The 17,811-nt window shown below is 49.4% G+C and overlaps 1 protein-coding gene across 1 annotated transcript; it reads right to left on the bottom strand.

Moving 5' to 3' along the window:
• Window positions 1-13,232: 13,232 nt before the first annotated feature.
• On the bottom strand, window positions 13,233-17,601 carry LOC136369163 (melanin-concentrating hormone receptor 1-like). Its single transcript, XM_066331818.1, has 2 exons — window positions 17,544-17,601; window positions 13,233-14,316 (listed from the first exon to the last, which is right to left on the bottom strand). The coding sequence occupies exons 1-2, from the start codon at window positions 17,599-17,601 to the stop codon at window positions 13,268-13,270; spliced, it is 1,107 nt and encodes a 368-aa protein (XP_066187915.1). The 3' UTR covers window positions 13,233-13,267.
• Between the last annotated feature and the right edge of the window lie 210 nt (window positions 17,602-17,811).

Genomic DNA, 17,811 nt, shown 5'->3' with positions numbered 1-17,811 from the left:
GCACCCTGTCCCACATCGCTGTCAGTGACGTGCTGGAGAGTCACCACTGCATGGTGACAGAGCCACTGTGACCCCCAAAGGGCTCATGAGCCCCTGCCTGCCTGCATAGCTCTTGAGGAGAGCACTGCTGGCTTTTTCCTTAGTCAAAACTTCTGGGGTTTGCTTTATGCTGCATGAGCTCTCCGTAGGCAGAAATGAGAATCTCTGGCTTCATCTAATGGGTGAAGTGAGCTGTTGTGAGCACCCAGAGCTGGGTCCCCTCTGGAGGATGCAGCACATGGGCCTGGGCTGGCCTCAGCAGCAAAAGGCATTGCTGAAGTTGTGCATTGCTCTGCCAGCTGGAGGCTAAAGCTCCTCCAAGCCTCATTGCTCTGCCTGATTCATCCCTTTAGACTCTGGCTCCTGCTCCTCACCGCTGTTTGAGGCAACAGGTCCCTGCTCTGCAACCATGGCCAGTAAATCAGGGGGAAAGTGCCATTTCAGGTTTAGAAAACACTGGCTGCACTAAAAATCCCTCTGTCCCTGCAGCCCAGCTGGGGAAAGGAGGAGCTGTGGGCTGCAGGCTGCCAGAGTGACCGTGCTTGGATACAGGTTCGTGTGCAAGGCTTGGTGGCCCTGGATTTGGGGACACACCTCTGTCATGAGGCTTCTGGCTGCAGGGAAGTGTTTCCCTCCATTTGGAGCGTGGGGAGAAAGCTGAATTGAACTTTCAATTTTAAATCATTTGGGCATCCTTCCACAGAGGTCTCAGCAGGTGCTGCTGAAAGATATCCAAAATCCTTCTTGTGTGGCTGCTCAGCAAACTAGGGGCTGGCCTGGGTTCAGCATGTGCTAATTAATATTTATCTTTAACCACTACACAAATGCAGCTCTGTTGCCCAATCTTGAATGCAGGATGACCTGGTCCTCAGGTCAGCTGTGAAGGACTTTCCAGTTTTGCATCTCTTTAAGGATAAAGAACATGAAATGCTGAGCTTTAATTGTGCCTTTAAGTGAATTTAAGTCTCTTGAAAAAGCTGCAGGTTGACGTAGAGGCTTGGGAGGATGAAGTGCCTTGCTGCAGGGACAGCTGGTTTCACAGGCTGGGGCTTGGGGTGTCTGCAGAGAGATCAGAGCTTGTTGTCTTCTTGCAAGGTTAAAATTGGATGAGGAGCTACGGCTGAGGAGGGTCTTTATTTCAGCTTGAAGGCTGAAATAGCTGAGGTCATCTCCCTCCTCCACTGGTCTGCAGCAGCACTACCAGGCTGCTTCTCCTCCCCCACTTAACTCACCAGAGAAATTAATTTCTGGAGCTGTTGCTTGCTGTTTCTCCTGAGAAGTGGAGAAATGCCAATGGGAAAATACATTTCCCCTCACCTGTCCTCTTAATTTTGGGTTAAAATGCATTCAGGCTCCTGCGAGGAAGAGCCTCTGCTGTGGTAGTCTGTCTTGGTATTTAATTTAATGCAATTTCATGGCCTGTCTCAGAAGGTCTTATTAACAAGGTGGGTGTGAATTCAGTGTGAAGGCACTCGAGCAGCACTGCCTCCAGCAGCAGTGTGCCTGGCCATGTGGTCTTAGCCCTGGTCTAGCTGTCTGGTTTGATTTTTAGCTGCTGCTGCCTTGTTCTTCAGAGGCAGCTTCCCTCTCGAGGTGGAGGAAATTATAGGAGATCCTGGGGAGAGATTTCTCATGCCCAGCACATACCTCACAGATGCTGAACCTCTTATGACAGAGTCGAGTTGCCAGAGGGTTAAAATCCCATCACACCCACACCAAGAGTCAAGGAAAAGAGCCCAAAATGACTGGTGGTTGTAGGTGGTTAGTGGATGGGAGAGACCCCACAGGGATTTGGAGAGCTGGGAACCTGCTGACATTTATCCTTGTAGCCCCGGTGCATCAGGGGCCTGCTGCCGCCAAAGAGCTGCATTTGGGAGGTAAAGGGAAGGAATGCGATGGAAATCCTGCAGTTGTGGGCTGCAGGACTTTAATGTTGTCCTGTTTTCATCCTGGAGAAGGATCCTGGTGATCCTGATGTGCCTCTGAATGTGTTGTTGCTGATTTCCTGCACTGTGGGGGAGAGCTGTGGAGGAGGAAGGACGCTGCCTGTGTTATTGGGTTATGGTTGATGTCAAGGCTGATGTTCCTGGATCCTTGGGGTCTGCAGCACTGCCAGCATTAACTCAAACAAGTCATGTATTGGTACTGTAATCATGCCCAAAAGGCCAGAATGGGGGATCCAGGATGGGAATTGATGTGTCTGATGCACCAATAAGATATAATAATCCTCAGGGGCCCCGGCTTTGCTGTTTAGGATAAGGAGAGGAGGGGATAAAACAAACCCCAGGTGTCTGTGTTAAAACCAGCAAATGTGCAGAGGCTGCTCCTTGGGCAGGGTGAGGGCACTTGGCATTGAGGTTTGCTTGTCCAGCCCTTCCTGTGGAGTTGAGCTGTGTTCCAGTCAGGACGGAAGAGCCCTGGCTCGTTGTGTGGATGCACAGAGGGTGTCACTGACAGGATCCAGAGCCAGCCTGGGGAACACTTCAGCTGTGGGCTGGAGGAAGCAGTGTGACCAAACCCCAGCAGCTTGCAGCTGCGTTTGTGAAATCCAGCAGAAATGGCCCTTTGCTGCCCTGGCTTTGTGTGAAGCCCCAGCTTCTGGGAGGAGCTAAAAATTGATAACAGCATCCAAAGGGGGACTCTATTCTCTCCTGTAATGACTCACTGGTGCAGCCATGGGCTCACTGCTGCGTGCTGCTCTGCCTGAAAGGATGGTTAATATGCTCTCTGCAGGCACCACTAGTTTGCATCCCTTACCCACTTTGTTACTGATGTAACTGCACCCAGCTGTAAATTAATTTGGGCTTCATTGTCCCAGAGCAAATTGCTTGCAGATGGATCATAAATTCGAAGCCCGTGAACTAGACTGGGGTGGTGCTGGGTGTGCTCTACACCACTCTGCATCGGTCTGACTGACAGTGCTGGGAGGGGGGGATGCAGCTGTGCTCCAGAGCAGAGTTATCCCGGCCCTGGGTGCCTACAGCCTTGCTCAGGGAGCCGAAGAGGAAGTAAAAATAGGAAGAGGGTGGTGCTGGCTAAGCTCTGAAATGAATAGCTCTTTGTGGAAGTATCTTGGTGTCATTTGTCATCTCTTTCTGCTTGCATTGGGGTCTGTGGTGCTGGAGTGCCACGGGTGGGGGTGAGCTCTGGGAGCTGGGGTTGATCCCTGTTCCCTCTGGGACTGAGGGTCTCATTGTGCCTGGGCTGGAAGCTCTTTGACCTGCACATGCAGGCTGGTTCTGGAGCTGGTTTTATTCTTCACCCAGCACAAGCACAGCGTGAGTGAAGTGTTCCCTCTTTTCACAGCATCGACGACAGCATAACATTAACGATCCCAAATTAATGATATGTTGAAAGCTCAAGGCTAAGGCAGCAGGAATTAATATCCTTGAGACCTGTCTAGTTCTGCCTCTTCTGACACCTCCTAATTTTCCATGTAAATTGGCTTATGGATCCCTGGCTCTAAGGCTGTCGTGTGCTGGGGGAGTCTGGCGTGTCTGCTAGGAAATTATCCAGAGTAATGGTCGGGATGTAATTGTGCTGGAGCTATTCAGATCTGCCTCCCCTGTGTGGATGTCCTCTCTGTGACTATCTGAATAATCACTGCATTTAGAGCAGTTTCACACACATTTCAGGTTTGTTAAATACTCCATGCCAGCATGTGATGGGTCTGTGTGTGCACAGTTGTGCTCGTAATAAAACATCGTTTTTAATCCTTCTCTTTTATTGACCCAACGGTGCGTGAACAGCAGGGACAGTTCTTATGTACACACCTAGAATAAGCCCAGGCTTCAGCTTATCCAAGCAAAGTAAACAGACCCAGAATTTTGGAGGAAGTAAATAAAGGTGTGAGCACAGCTGCAGGCAAATCCATTCAAAAGGTATTGATTTGCTCTATTCTGGATCTGTTACTGTACACCACAACAGGCTGAAATCTGTTTCTGACTTCACAGAAAATCAAATGTGGGAGTTGATTTTTTTTATAACTAATGTTGCAATAGGGGCAAAAAGCTGTACAAGTAATTTGTTCAACAGAAATTCATTCAGCTTTTAAATTAAAAGAGGTTTATTGACTGGTGTGTTTTAAGTGCTGATGATTTGAGGACTCTATAGCACAATGAGAATTTGCCCCCCCACACAAACATAATAAATAAAAACAAAGTATGTTTTTATATAGAGAGCAACAGTCCCTTTGTGCTATGGCTTTGCAATTGGAAAGTTCCCTCAATTTGCACATTGCACTCCTGCTTGCTTTTGGGGCCTGGGCTGAAGATGGGAACCATAGAAACATCAATAATAAATCCCCAGAAGGAAAGGAAGCTTTGCTGAAATAACATCCCTGCCTGACCCTGAAAGATGGTCATGGAAACAAACATGTGGGAAGCTGGAGGCACAGCCAGGTGTGTGCCAGCCTTCAGTGGATGCTCAGGGGATGCAGATGTCCCTTTCAGGTTCAGCCCAAAAAAGGCTGGCAGCTGCTTTTAGGTAGATGTGTACGAGGGCAGGGAGCTTTAAGTCCAGGACAGAGAATGAAATGTTCATTCAGCCCAAGCACCCAGCTTCTGCACTATCTCAGCAGAGATGCTCTAAGCACCAACTTCACGCTGATCAGTTCAAGTATTTTTGTCTGTCAGGGAGGAAATGAAAATGTGCAGACCAGAAACTCTTCCAGGCTCAGGAGAAGGATGTTCCATTCCTATGCTAGAGGGTTGTGTTGCCAGCATCCCCTTGCTGACACTTTGTGCTTTGGTGGGTTTACTTTGTTGTGTGGGATGTTTTGGCAGCAGCATGACCAGGGAATGCCTGTTGAGGGGGAGCCTGGACAGGTGCTGAAATCCCTGTGCCAGCTGGGCTGAAGAATTATAAACAGCCAAAATCAACTGTCCTGACAGAGCCACGAACAAGGCAATCAGAATGCAATAGATTTTAGTAAAACTTGCCTCTGGTTTTAAGCAGCTCAATAATTCTATTCTCTGTGTGCTTGAAGGGCTTGGAATTGACTGTGAGGGTTTTTTTTTAATATTTTCTTCCCAAAGAGAAAGTAGCAGCAGCTAACTTCTGGAGGTGGTATATTTTAAAAGAAGAAACCCAACAAATTCTTTCTTCCATAAACAACAAGATTGTTTCCCTTTGGCTACCCTTCCCTCAGTGCAGAAATTGTCTTGCTCTCTGAGTGTCTATTCCCCATTGCTCTTTCTGGAGCTTACAACAATCCTCCCAGGGGTGCTGTGAACTTCTCTTGACTATTTCCACTCCTCAAGTGGCACAAACAGTGCTGACTGGTCTCTTTGCCAAGTCCTTAGATCTTCCCTGCATCTGTTTTCCTTCCCACTGTGTGTATCATCACTCTTGGTCATGGATCTTGTTTAAAGATGTCTCACTCCCTGTTATTTGGTGAAAACTGTCCAACTTTTCCCAGATGACATAGCCAAGTCCCAGCTCTTGTCCCCTCCCCACTGTCAGTGCCATCCCGAATTCCTCCTGTGTAGGATTTACAAGTCAAACCCAGTCTGAGTAACACAGCCCTTTTCTAGCTCATCATCAAGGGGTGAGGAAGGAGCAAATTAAAGGAACTCTGGAATTTGCTTAAAACTTGATATTCTCAGAAGGTATCCCATTCCTCCTTAGGGAAGGGAAATCACAGCTGGCAGATCGAGGTGTCCCAGCTCCTCACTGGCTGCTGGAATCTGTTTTCTGTGAGCAATTCAGCTCCTGATGTGTACATCAGCTGTGTGTCACCCTGTCTTGAGCTCATCTGAATGAAGCAACACTCACTGCTGGGCCATCTCCCCCAGCCCATGGGATGTATCTGAGATCTTTACAGCCCTTGAAATAAGCATATTTTAAAGAATTAGGACCATGAGGTGATTTGGGGAGATGAGAGGAATGGGGGTTATGTGCTGGCTTTAACATGTCAAGGTTTAACTGCTCTGTCTGGTCCTGGTGCTGCATCTCCTCAGCAGCTTTGGTCTGTCACTGGTGGCTTTGCCTTTTCTTGAGCCACCTCCTGTTCTCTCCTGGTTTTCTTTCCTCTACTAAAGGAGAGTCAAGATAAGCAGCTCCTTTTCTCAGCAGTACTGTAGATTTTATCTGAGACAAGAGCCTATACTTTCCAAGGATAAAATGACCCTCATTATTCTCCTGTCTCCAGCCCTCATCTGAGGTTTGGATGATAAATACTTGTAAAACATCTGAAATTTTTAGACTCAGGAACTAAAGGACAGCAACATGTCAGCTTTCCTTCTCAGCACTCATTTTGGTGGTGAAATCACCGCTGAGATGTGAAACTCCATTCTTAAGCAGCCAGAAGAAGCTTTTGGCATGATTCAGGCCTTGTTTTGCTTGGCTTTTCTCTAATCTTGTGTCATAAATTTCTGAGGAAGCAGTGCTGAGTGAGAGGAGACTCTGCATTTCCCCCATGGCCAAGGAGTCAAAGGGGTCTGAGGCTCTGCCCATGCCCCTGGCCCCTTTCCTTGTGGCACCATGGGCTGGGCAGTGCTGCCATTGCCCCCTGGATGCACATGTGCAGGGTCCCCACACCCCTTGGGAGGGGTGGTTTGGTCCCAGAGCATGATCAAGGTTAGCTGTTGTAGGTGTGAGGGTGACTTTGGAGATAAAATAAAGGGGTCTCCAGAGTGTTTAGGTCCTTATGATGTTCTTATTCTGAAGGACAACTACCCAGCTCAGCCTCTTCTTCCATCTGTAGCCTTCAGAGCACTAGGAGAGCTGGTAGGGCCAAAGGGAAAGGCAGAACCTGACTGCACATACAGCCCATTTCCCAACTGCACACAGAGCTGGTCTGCTCCTCTTCCCACTAAAGCCAGGAGTAATTAGCTGTGCTGTGGCAATATAATGAACAGCGGGGCCAGATTTACTGGGTAAAGCCTCCCTCAGAACACAGGAGACATCTTAATTAGCCTGATTGGGGCACTACACGATTCAGGGTTGATGGGGAGAGGCTGGAATGCTGTTTTTCTTTTTTTTCCTTTTACCCTGAGCCTGAGAGTGTCAGGAAAAGAGGGGGGAGGTTTCATTAAAATCCTCCCAAGAAAGACACATGATTTATTTCTCATGGAACAATCGATGTTTCCCATGCTGCAGAAAGGCTGAATATTAATTACAGCAAATGAGCCCCTTCTTATTGAGCTGCCAGAGTTTGTTCTTAGACCTGAGCCCCCAGTACTGACTGGGGGTTGTGGCTGGCACAGCCTGGGAGCAAATGTTCATGTGCTTTCTTCAGTGGCAGCAGTTGGCTGAGGAAAAATATCTGGATCTGAATGAAAGCAAAGGACTTGTTCTCACTCTGAGAGGTGACATTTTACTCTTTTCTTTTTCTTCTCGAATAGTTTCTGTGTTGATAACATGACAAATGTACAAGTCCAGAGCACTTGGAGGTCTAAGCTGAAATGCTAGCTGGAATCTTGGTGGTTGTAACGAGTCGACCTTTATGAAAAACAAAAGTGGGAGGGAGTTAAGTCCCCAAAATGTTTTGTGCAAGTTGAAATTTAAGTCTTAATTCAGGAGCAGAGAGGAAGGAGGACAGGGAGCTCTGATGTGAAACAGTCTGCTCCTTTCTCAATCTCTTCCAATCTCGTGGTGGGAGGGACCTGGCTGCTGGAGAAGGTGCACCTCCAAGAGCAAAGTTCCTAAGGGAGTAAGTCGATAAGAACTTTTAGTAACTCTCATCACTGATAACTTCACCCACTGTTTCCATCCCTCTGCTTATCCCTGTTGAGCACTCTGTGCCAAAATGTGCATGCAAATGTTAGAATTCGGCTTTCTGCGCTCAAGCCCCATGGGAGAAGGGGGTAGAGGATTGTAGCCTGGAGCAGGATGTGGATGTGAGACGCCGTGCTCCTTGGATGAGGCAGGAGTCCTCCTTGCTGTGGCTGCCTAAGGAGAGCTCTGCTCTCTCCCCAGAAGTGTCTGGTGGAGCAGGGAGCAGCAGCCCAGTGTTTCCAAGCTGCTGTGCTTGCAGCATCATGTGTAGGAAGATAATTGTAAGAGCTCCTCCAAACTTAGCAAAGGCAACTGAATAGTAACTAAACACCAGAATAATTAAAATGATGTCACTGACTCTCAGGCTGCCTACTCTGTTAGTGGAAACCTGCAGGGGACACGGGAGCACAGGTTGGAGAGAAGGGCTGATTCATCTGCTAACTCAGTTTTAAGTGGAAGAAATAAGGTTTAAAGCTTAAACAGGGACATGCTCCAGTTTCGGTTTAACTGAAGCTTGGAAAAATCATTGCCTCAAATGCGTTTCTCTGGATCCAGACTCTGAAGATCCTACTGGAATGCAGTGCTGGATGATGATGCAGTTGGTGTGTGGGGTAGGATCTGCTCCCTGGTGTGCTAAAACCCCCCTCACTGCTGTGGTGTCAGCTCAGCCCTGGTGTGATGGGCAGAACCTGGGCTCTCATTTCTGAAGGACTGACCCTGTGTGGGCCTGCAGGATGAGGCCTTGAGCCTTCAGTGGTGCTCGTGCTGTTCAGCTGCTGTTGTGGGCAGGGTGAGGCTGATGCAGTGACCTGCCTTTGGAAGAGCAGAGGACAGAGGGCTTCTTGCAAAGGCTGGAGCCCAGGGAGCCTGGACCTGACTCCAGCAGTGTTTAGAGACTGTGAGAGGTACTGGGGTGACACCCCCAGAGCTTTTCTGATGTGCTTGTCCTCAGTGCCTCTGGAAGCACCTCTCTGTGCACCACCACGTCTCACACTGAAGCAGCTTCTCGAGGGTGACTTTGCAGTTGTTGAAGCCCAGCTCTACCCTTTGGGAGGAACCACTGAGGAACCTGAGCCAGACTGGGACAGCAGGAGTGGTGTTTTCCATAGCCAAGGCAGCCCTACTGCTAGAAAGATGTGAGAGGAATGATTATTGTGTCCTATATGATCATAGGAGCTGTTTCCCAAAGGGGGTATGGATAGGAACAAAGGCAATCAGAGCTGGTCTCCTCTCCCATGCCCTTCTGCAATTGTGATCTACATCTTTTAGCAAAGTTTTTTCCCCCCAGTGGTGCAGTGAGTTCCCTGTTCAAATGCTGCTCTGTAAATGCAGATTCTGGAGACTGGAGGGCTCTTGTGTGCTGGAGGAGCCCTTCACTGAGACATGGGGGCTGTAGATGAAACATTCCCCTTTTGCTTCTCTCCCGTGGTTGTGTTTCCTTTTTGCTGCCCTTCCCCAGTCCCCAGCAGGGATGGAGCCAGTGGAAAGGCTGTGGGAATTTGGCTGTGCTGCTTTGCCAGCAGGAGGTGAGCAGGGAAGGGCACTGCTGTGTGGTCTCTGCATCTGGCAGGAGGATTTAGGAGAAGCCAGCGGGTTGGGAATGTCTCCGTACCCTCCACACGGCTCCTCTCCCACCTGTGAGTCTGCTGAATGAAATGCGTTCAATTAGCAGCCCAGGAAGTCTGAGAAGACAGGATTAGTCAGGTTCTGGCTGTGTCCCAGGGGCCAGTGAGTCACCCCACCTTTCCCTCCTCCCCACCCTGCAGCCTCCATCCGTGTGCTCCATCACGGCTGAAGTTTTCTCCTGGGCAGGTTGAGCTGTGCAGAGACTTCAGGTGGAGAAGGGTGTCCAGGGAAGGATGTCACCAGCTGGGCTCCAGGGACCTCAGCTCCAGGGACAGCTTGGCAGAGCTATGGCTGGGAAGGCAGCGTTTTGGTGGGGGTTTTTGCTGCCTGTGAGGACACAGGGAGGTGGAGAGTGGAATAGAGGTGACTGAGAAGGGTGAGCCAGGAACTGAATCCTGCCACCACCAGCCAAGGATGGCTTTGTCACTAGCAGGGAAAGTAGGAGTGAGTAAAAGTAACTGGACCATCTGCCCTTTTGTGGGAGTTTATCAAGAGCAGAGCTGTGACATGTGGCTTCACTTGCACCTCTGAGGACAATGAGGGGAAGAGGAGGGGCTGGAGAGTGAACCCATCTGTCGCCCTGCTGTCTGACAAGGCCGCTCACAAACACATGGGATAAGTGCTGGCAAAATGAGCAGAGGAAATTTGTCTCCTCGAGCGTAGTAGGCTTTTGATCTGAAAAAACAGATTGAATAGCTTTTCTATAACCTTTTGGTTTTGGGGGTGGTTTTCCCCTGGTTTTTCAGCTGGATTTCCTTTTGATTTCTCTCAAGATAGGAAATGGGGCTGTGTATGGGATGCAGGACTGCTGGGAAATGAGCTGCCTTACCTCTGTGCTCTTCTCATGGTGCATCTCAGGCAGCCCTCACAGCACTTCAGGCTCTCCATCCCTGCACAAGTAGCTGTGCCCTTCCCTGCTTTGCAATTCCCTTTATTCAGGCTCTGCCCTTGGTAACCAAGGCACTGAGACAGGAGATCACATAATAAATACAAAGAGCTGAGAGACAAAGAGGTAAAGCCGAACACAAACCAGAATGTCAATGGACTCATTGACTGAATAAAGCCAGCTCTGAAAAAGTTGGAAAAGGGATAGGATATTTGGAGGAGGTCACACCACGGAGTGAGCAGAGACTGTTTAGCTCCTGGAAGGTCTTGCCTTATTGTCTAGGTAGGGTGACACCTCTGAAGGCATTTGATCAATAGGTTTTCTCCTAAGAATAGGCTTTTGTTCATCTTGCCCTGTGCTTTGGGGTGAATTTGGGAAGCTGACAAATTGGTTATATGCTGGCTGTTTTCTTTGCTGGTTTGCTTCCTGTCTGTGCCTCTCTTCCCAGCCTCTCAATACATGCACAGGTGTCCACATCCCTGTCTTCCCAAGGAGTATTTGTCACAGTTTCATGGATGTACATGGAAAGACGAGGACCCCACAGCCAGTATTTAAACATTTGGACTAGGAAGCCCCTTCAGGACAGGCAGGAGAAACGTGAGGGAATGGGAACCACGAGACTTTGCAGGGTGGTGGGAAGGGGCACATGCTTCTCCTGGGACACTGGCTGAGTGGAAGCCTCCATGGTGTTGGGACCAGTCTCTCCAGTATGGCTTTCCACCTCACCCAGATGGAATCTCCAGGACTTCAGGCTGGGCAAGTGCCCATATTGTGGTTAGTGTTGGACCGGTGTGGTGACTTCATTGTGAGGAGATCTGGGAAAGGTCTGCCCCACAAAACCCCTTTTGAGTGCTGCACCAGTTGGTGCTGGGGTGGCCTCCCTTCTTGGTTAGCCCACTTGCCCCTGTGGTTTTTAGCACATGGCTTGGCCACACGAGTCAGATCGACTCACTTCAGATGGGAACAGACTCGTTCAACCATAAACACCTTTACTGTGTAAGCAAGATAATATCTTCAATGCACTGCTCTCCGAGAGAGCCCTGATAACTCAGTCTGTTTTCATTTCTCATACTTTCCTTACGGCTGGCACTACAGGAAGAAACTCCCACCCAGTCATTATCACCTCCTTTCCCAGAAAAGTGTGCCAGTCCTTCCCTTCCCTGCCTCATGGAGGAAAGGTAACACAATAGCTTCCCTTGTCCTGAGGGCAAGTCTGGCTGGCACAGCATACATCCTCCTTGACCTTCGCTCCATCCGAGCCCTTCTGGGAGAGTGCTGACCAAAGAGCAAAGCAGCTCCGTGAAAAACAGCAGGTGGAAATTCCTGGCAGTTTAAACGGAGAATTTCGAGCCATAAAGCTTGAAAGTTCTGCAGGTGTTTGGCTTTGTTGGCTGGGGAAACACAGGTGAAAAATCCACAAGATATTCTCAGTCACAGTCTCAATGTGCTGTTTTTGACAGAGCCTGGAAGAAAACACAGAGAGACCCTGTTCTGAGGTTTGTTCAATGACTCAGAAAGCAACGTGCTGCATCTGATGGTGTCAAAGGTGCTGGTGTTGCACACCTGACTGCAGGAGGTGAGCGAATGGCTGTGTGCTTCTCTGCTGGGTGTAGGCTGAAGTATTGGCTGTACTTAAATGTGCTTATAAGTGTGGTGTGTGTGCGTGAGGTGCACCTGTGAGTGTGTGTGTGGCTTAGGACATCCTGTGCAGGTGACGGTTTTGCTTTGGAGCTGAGTAAGGGTGAAATTAAGTCCTGGGCATATCGTGGGTGGCTGGCGGTGTGAAACCATAAGTGTGGTATAACAAATGCCTTTGGACTGTTTGATGTTTTTAATTCTTTAAATTAAATCCATCTACAGTAACCAGTCCCTCCATGACTGACAAAGTGTTGAACAATGCCTACGTGGTCCCTGTGGAGCCCGGCACAGGCTGTCGGTGTAATCCCTGCTTTGAGCTGATCTCTGCTGTCTTTTCACTACTTTATAATGAGCAGAGTTACTTCCTAACCTCCAACTGTTAAAGCCGCATATACAACACACAGACATTTAATTTACCCTCTTTTAACTTTGTGTAAAGCATTTGTTATTTTTTGAGGAAGCTGCATAAGCAACTCTGCTTCCCCTGAGCTGCTTTTTCACAGTTTCTTGCTCCACAGATTTCTGCACAATATGATTTTTAGTCCAGCTTAAAACCCTCTGCCGGGGGTTCCCCAATGGCCATGCAGACTGTGAGGCACAAGAGCAGCATGAAGAACTAGCACTGTGAAAATCTGCTCATTGGCATGAAAAGCCACAAAGCTGGTGTTAGCAGCAGTACTTTTGAGAATTCTTTGCAGTCCCTTGAAGCAGAGTGATTATTATGTGTCTGATTTTGCTTGAAATATTTAGGATTAGCATCAAAATGAGCCAGTTCTTTGAAATGTTTTGGTTGCCAAACAATAACACTGGAGGCAGATGGAACTGGACTGAAAGGCCGAGCAACAGGGTTGGGTGAGACTTCTGTCCCCAAGATCTCTCTGCTGTGTGCTTCTAGGATATCAGCACAGCCAGCAAAGTCTGCAGATTACTTATTAAAATATATATATGTGACATCGTGGTTCAAAGGTTCAAGTTTTGAATGAAGAAGCTCTATGTTGACAAGCGGCTTAGGAATCCTGGTTGGGCCAAGAGGTGAGGAATTGTTGGGCAGTGTTGATAGAGGTTTTACTCTTGTAGGATGAATATTCTCCTGGAAGTCCTCTGTCCTTTCTCTCTTTTCCATTCATCCTCTTTGGGGGCCCAGTGGTGGCAGTCCTCCTGTGCAGGATGAGAAGCGGCAGCACACAGCATCTCACAGGCTGGAAGCAGTGCAGGAGGAGAGTAATGGAAAGGAGAGGCACCTGCATTTTGGAGGTGGAAGTTTGTAGTCCACAGGCATCTGCAAGACCTGCCTGAAGCTGCTGCTCCTCCTCAATTCACAGATCCAGAGGCTTTCTGCTGCCCTCCCTTCAGAGTGCCCTAATGAACAGCCACGGTCACCGGCAGCGAGCGTGGGGAAAAGTCCTCCAGAAACTGAGTCTGCTGGGTGGATTCTGGCGCCAGCTTCAGGCACACACTGGCCTCTGTCATGCTGTTGTTGTTGGCAGAGCTGCTGTTGCGACAGGGCTCTTTGGCAGGGTGAATGGCCACCAAGAACTGGCGCTTGAAGGTCTCGCTGAGGGCAATGTAGAGGAAGGGGTTGAGGCAGCTGTTGGCGTAGCCCAAGCTAATGGCAAAGTTGTAGGCATAAAAGAAGGCCGTGGATGGGGTGTCGATGCCCAAGTGAACCAGCTGGAGGATGTAGAAGGGAGCCCAGCAAATAAAGAAGGCGGAACAGATGGCGACTGCCATTCTGGTGACCTTCTTCGTACGCAGCCGGAGACTCCTCTGGGGCAGCGGCACCACGGTGGTGGCCATGTGCTGCAGGATCTTAAAGTAGACCACGCAGATGATGACCAAGGGCACGGCAAAGGCCAGCATGAACTGATAGAGGGTGAACCAGTAGATGTCGGTCTCTGGGTTGGGGAGCAGGAGAGCACAGCGCACGGTGCCGTCCTCCAGGGGCATGAGGCCTGCATACATCCACACGGGAATGATGGTCAGGAAGGACAGGAGCCACACCAGGCAGATGACAAGACCCGCAACACACGGCGTCCGAACGTAGGTGGATTTGAGGGGGTAGACGGTGGCCAGGTAACGGTCCAGTGTCATCACTGTGAGGATGTTGGTGCTGGTGATCTGGCTGTTTGTGTCCAGGGCAGTGATGATGGTGCACAGGGGAGCTCCAAAGTACCACGAGCCGTTGCCTAAGAGCTGGTGGATGAGGAAGGGCATGCCCAAGAGGAAAAGGAGGTCCACGATGGAGAGGTTGAAGATGAAAATATCAGGCACGGTCTGTTTACATCTCAGCTTCTTCTTCTTGACGATAGTGTAGATCACAATGAGGTTCCCCATGATGCCCAGGAAGCAGATGATGCTGAAGAGACTGGGCATGATGACATTGGTGTGTGGTGCTGACTTCTCTGCTACTGCCAAAAGAAACCAAAAAAGTGAGTGCAACCCAGAGACAACCTCTTTACAACTCAGTGTGCTTGCCCTGTCCTGCAGATGGATCCATCCCCATCAAAGGCATGGATTGGAATAATTTTTAATACCCTTTCCAGCAGTTGGAGAGACTTAGCTGGAGATTTGGCACTTCCTTTTCTGCCTCTCAGTACATGCAGCATGCCACCCAAACCTGGCTATGTGTAGGTATCTCTCTTCAGCTCTCCCGATGAGCTTCTGTCCTGCTCTGCAACTCCCCAGCCCTTCTCTGAGGGACTCTGGCTGGCGTGCCTCTGCGCTCACCAGCACCTGACAGAGCTGAGAGTAACTTTTATTCCATGGAGTGAAGTGTTTTATGTGGTTTTGAGGGGAGTGTGTGAGGCAGCTTGTGCTTCACACACTGGAGAAGTAACGTCTTTCTGTGAGTGCCAAAATCTGGATAAATTCAATGCTCAAGCTGCTGTCAGAAAGCTTCAATTCATCTGTTGGGTAGTTTATCTATTATGTACGGTATGAGACGCAGAGTACATTGACCACGCAGGCAGACAGCTCATGCTTATCTGTATGGTGAGATCTGGGACTGAACCCTGGCTGTGCCCTGCTCTCTTATCAAGGTTAGACCAGAGAACGTTCTCCTTTCCGTCTTCCTTCCCTGCCTATCTCCCTTTCTCTAGGTTTTTTTTTTTTTTTTTCATACAAAGAAATCCAAGTATATGGCCAGGCAAGGATTGGGAGTATGTTTCAGAGGGGCCCTTCAACAGGGATTGTCCTAGGAGAAAAACAGCTTAAAGCTGGTGTCTCTGAGTTCTGGATGTGGGTGGATTTCCAAGGCAAAATTCTTTCCTGATAACACTTAGCTTATCCACGCCAGTGCTTGACTGTTCCTCTTTGGGGTGGGACCCCCAAACATAATCAAATTCACATTGGCCTTCTCTCTCACCTGGGTGTAAAATCACATTTTGAAGCCACAAGTTCTTGGGCAGAGGAGGTGATGTCAAAGGCAGTGATGGTGGTGCTTTCTGTCCTGCAGGGTTTCCGTGTGCTGAAGTCTAAAATAGCCCTTCTTAATTGAGGCAAATTTCGTTTCATCTCATTACTCCTCTCCTGTGGGACCTGGCGGGGTTTTTTTCTAGGAAATGGTTTGTGTGAGTTATTTATGTGGCTGTTACAAGGACTGTGTGTGACAGCCCCTCAGCCTAGGCTGTCTTTCACTGAATTGCAGATGATTCAATGTGGTGTTAATTTGAAATGCTTTCAGTCACTGAACTGTTCCATCTCCTTAGCAGCAGAAGCGGGGAAGCCTCCTCCAACAGAACCTAGGGAAATCTTGAAAATCAGATTAAGTGAAATAACAGATACTTACAGGTGTAGTCTTTGCCAAAAGCAGTGTCTGTTTGCTCAAGTGGTATTTGCTGACTTTCACCTCTGGAATTCTTGAGTACAGACTTCTCCACATTTGCTTCAGTGTGACAGAGAAGTTTGACAGAATTGGCAAGATAACTGGGGCTACACTGCTGGCCTGTGGCTGGAAATGTGTGTGCCAAATTTCAGTGCTCTTAGAAGTGGGCCATGATAAGCTGCCACTGGCTCAGTCCTTCTGGCATTAGGAAGCAGCCAGCTTAGGCATGAAGAAGTCCAAGGCCAGTGCCAGAACCCAATAAAGCAGTTCCTGCACCATTTTATTGGGAAGCCTCTGTGCAGGTGTTGGAAAGCAGCCAGTGAGGCACAGGTGAACTAGCAGGGGCCTGAAGGTGGAAGCCAGGCTTGGCTGATAAGACAAAAATGCCTTGTCCAGACCATTTGTGGGGGTTAAAGTGGTCCCTGTTCCTCCTGGTGACCCATTAATGCAAGGAAATGTCCCTTATGTGATTTTAAGTAAATAACCTACAGCCATCAGCTTTTGAAACCTGATACTCTTGAGCATCCAAAGATATCTCAAGCCTCCTTTATGCTGGAAAATGGAGGACTAGAAACTGGAAGATGATGATTCTGGTCCTGCTGTTCTGCGTGTAGCTGTTATGAGTTCTCATCTCCTTTCCCTTAACCACAAACTTCATGAGTGTGGTGGGAAAGGATTGTTTGAGTGAAATACAAATGCCACATGGTTAGGTGGAAATTGGGACAAGATGTCCCTTTCCTGCTGTATAATCGATACAGTGCTCATGGTGATTCAGTAACATTTGGAATGAGCTCAGCCAGCCTCAGAGCAGGATGTGTGCTGCCCAAAGGCTTTGTGTGAGAGGTGTCCTGTGCAATGCTGTAGCATCTGTTCTGCTGATGGTGCGTGTACAAGCAGGACTTGCAAGAATTATTAGCTGCACTAATTTGAAGCTGTAGTTCATGTGTGTTTTATGGGCTGGAGTCAGAAGAGCACATCTATCAAATACTCTAAAGTTCTGTCTTTTCTAAAGTCTCTTTCATCTTGAGACATCATGGAATCTGAATTTTCAGTGCTGCTTTTGTGCATATCCAAGTGAATATATTTTGTATTTAAGCAGCCACTTCAGGCATTGATTTTTCCTTGTTTGTAAGTCTATGGCTGGCTTAATAGTTTTTCTTAAAGTCCCAAAGGGACTTTCAGTTCACTGTGTGAACTGAATGAGTACTGGGCTAATTTTTTCTTTTCTCTAAGGTGATTGATGTTTTAAGCCATACCCTGATATGTAAGAGACTTCATCTTCACTGCATTTCAGAAGAAAGTACCTAGGCACACTTTTGATTTCTAAAGGACTCTGCTGGTGCAGAGAGAGTCAAAGACCACCTTCTGTGAATAAATCACCTTCTGTCAAAGAGTTTCACCAACTTGAGCCCTCGAGAACCGTCTTGCCTGATACCAAACTATTGATTGGAAAATGGGCTCCTATGGAGAAAACGGGGGACTGGCGAGGATCTCTGTATCCCTCTCCAGCGCTATCCCATCTTCTCTGTGCTTTCCTCCCTTCCTAGCAGCCGTGCTGGAGTTGGCTGCGGCGGCTCGGGCTGTGCCGGGCGCTGCGCGGTGCCCGGGAGGCTCCCGCACCCCGGGGACGCTGGGCCGGTCCCCGGGGACGCTGGGCCGGTCCCCGGGGACGCTGGGCCGGTCCCCGGGGACGCTGGGCCGGTCCCCGCGCCCGCCCGGCGCTGTCCGCCCGCGGGTGCTGAAGGCGGCGCGGCCCGGGCGGGGTCCCCTCGCCCCCATCCCGCGGAGCCCCGGCCGCGCAGCGCCTCTCACCTGAGCCGTTCCGAGCCTCCGGCGCCGAGAAGTTGCGGGAAGAGTTGCCGGGGGCCATGGCAGACGAGTGCCGGAGAAAGTTGGGCAAGTTCCCTGGGTGGCCCCGCGGTGGGACGGGCTGTGCCCGCGCTTTCCCCGCGGGATGAGCGGAGGAAGGAGCTCTCCTCTCCCAAAGGCGGCGAGCAGCGGCTGAGGCTCGGCTGCGCTCGGTTCCGCCGCCGCCCCGCCGAGCCCGGAGCGGGTTCTGACATCAAGCAGCAGCTGACTC

This window comes from Sylvia atricapilla, chromosome 18, assembly GCF_009819655.1.
Source record: "Sylvia atricapilla isolate bSylAtr1 chromosome 18, bSylAtr1.pri, whole genome shotgun sequence".
NCBI lineage: Eukaryota > Metazoa > Chordata > Aves > Passeriformes > Sylviidae > Sylvia > Sylvia atricapilla.
This window is presented reverse-complemented; position numbering and strand designations above follow the sequence as displayed.

Coding starts and splice junctions, on each gene's coding strand:
- LOC136369163 (XM_066331818.1), bottom strand. CDS start 17,601: ATGGCCCCCGGCAACTCTTCCCGCAACTTCTCGGCGCCGGAGGCTCGG. Junction 14,317..17,543: donor GGAGGCTCGGAACGGCTCAG/GTGAGAGGCGCT, acceptor TTCTTTTGGCAG/TAGCAGAGAAGTCAGCACCA.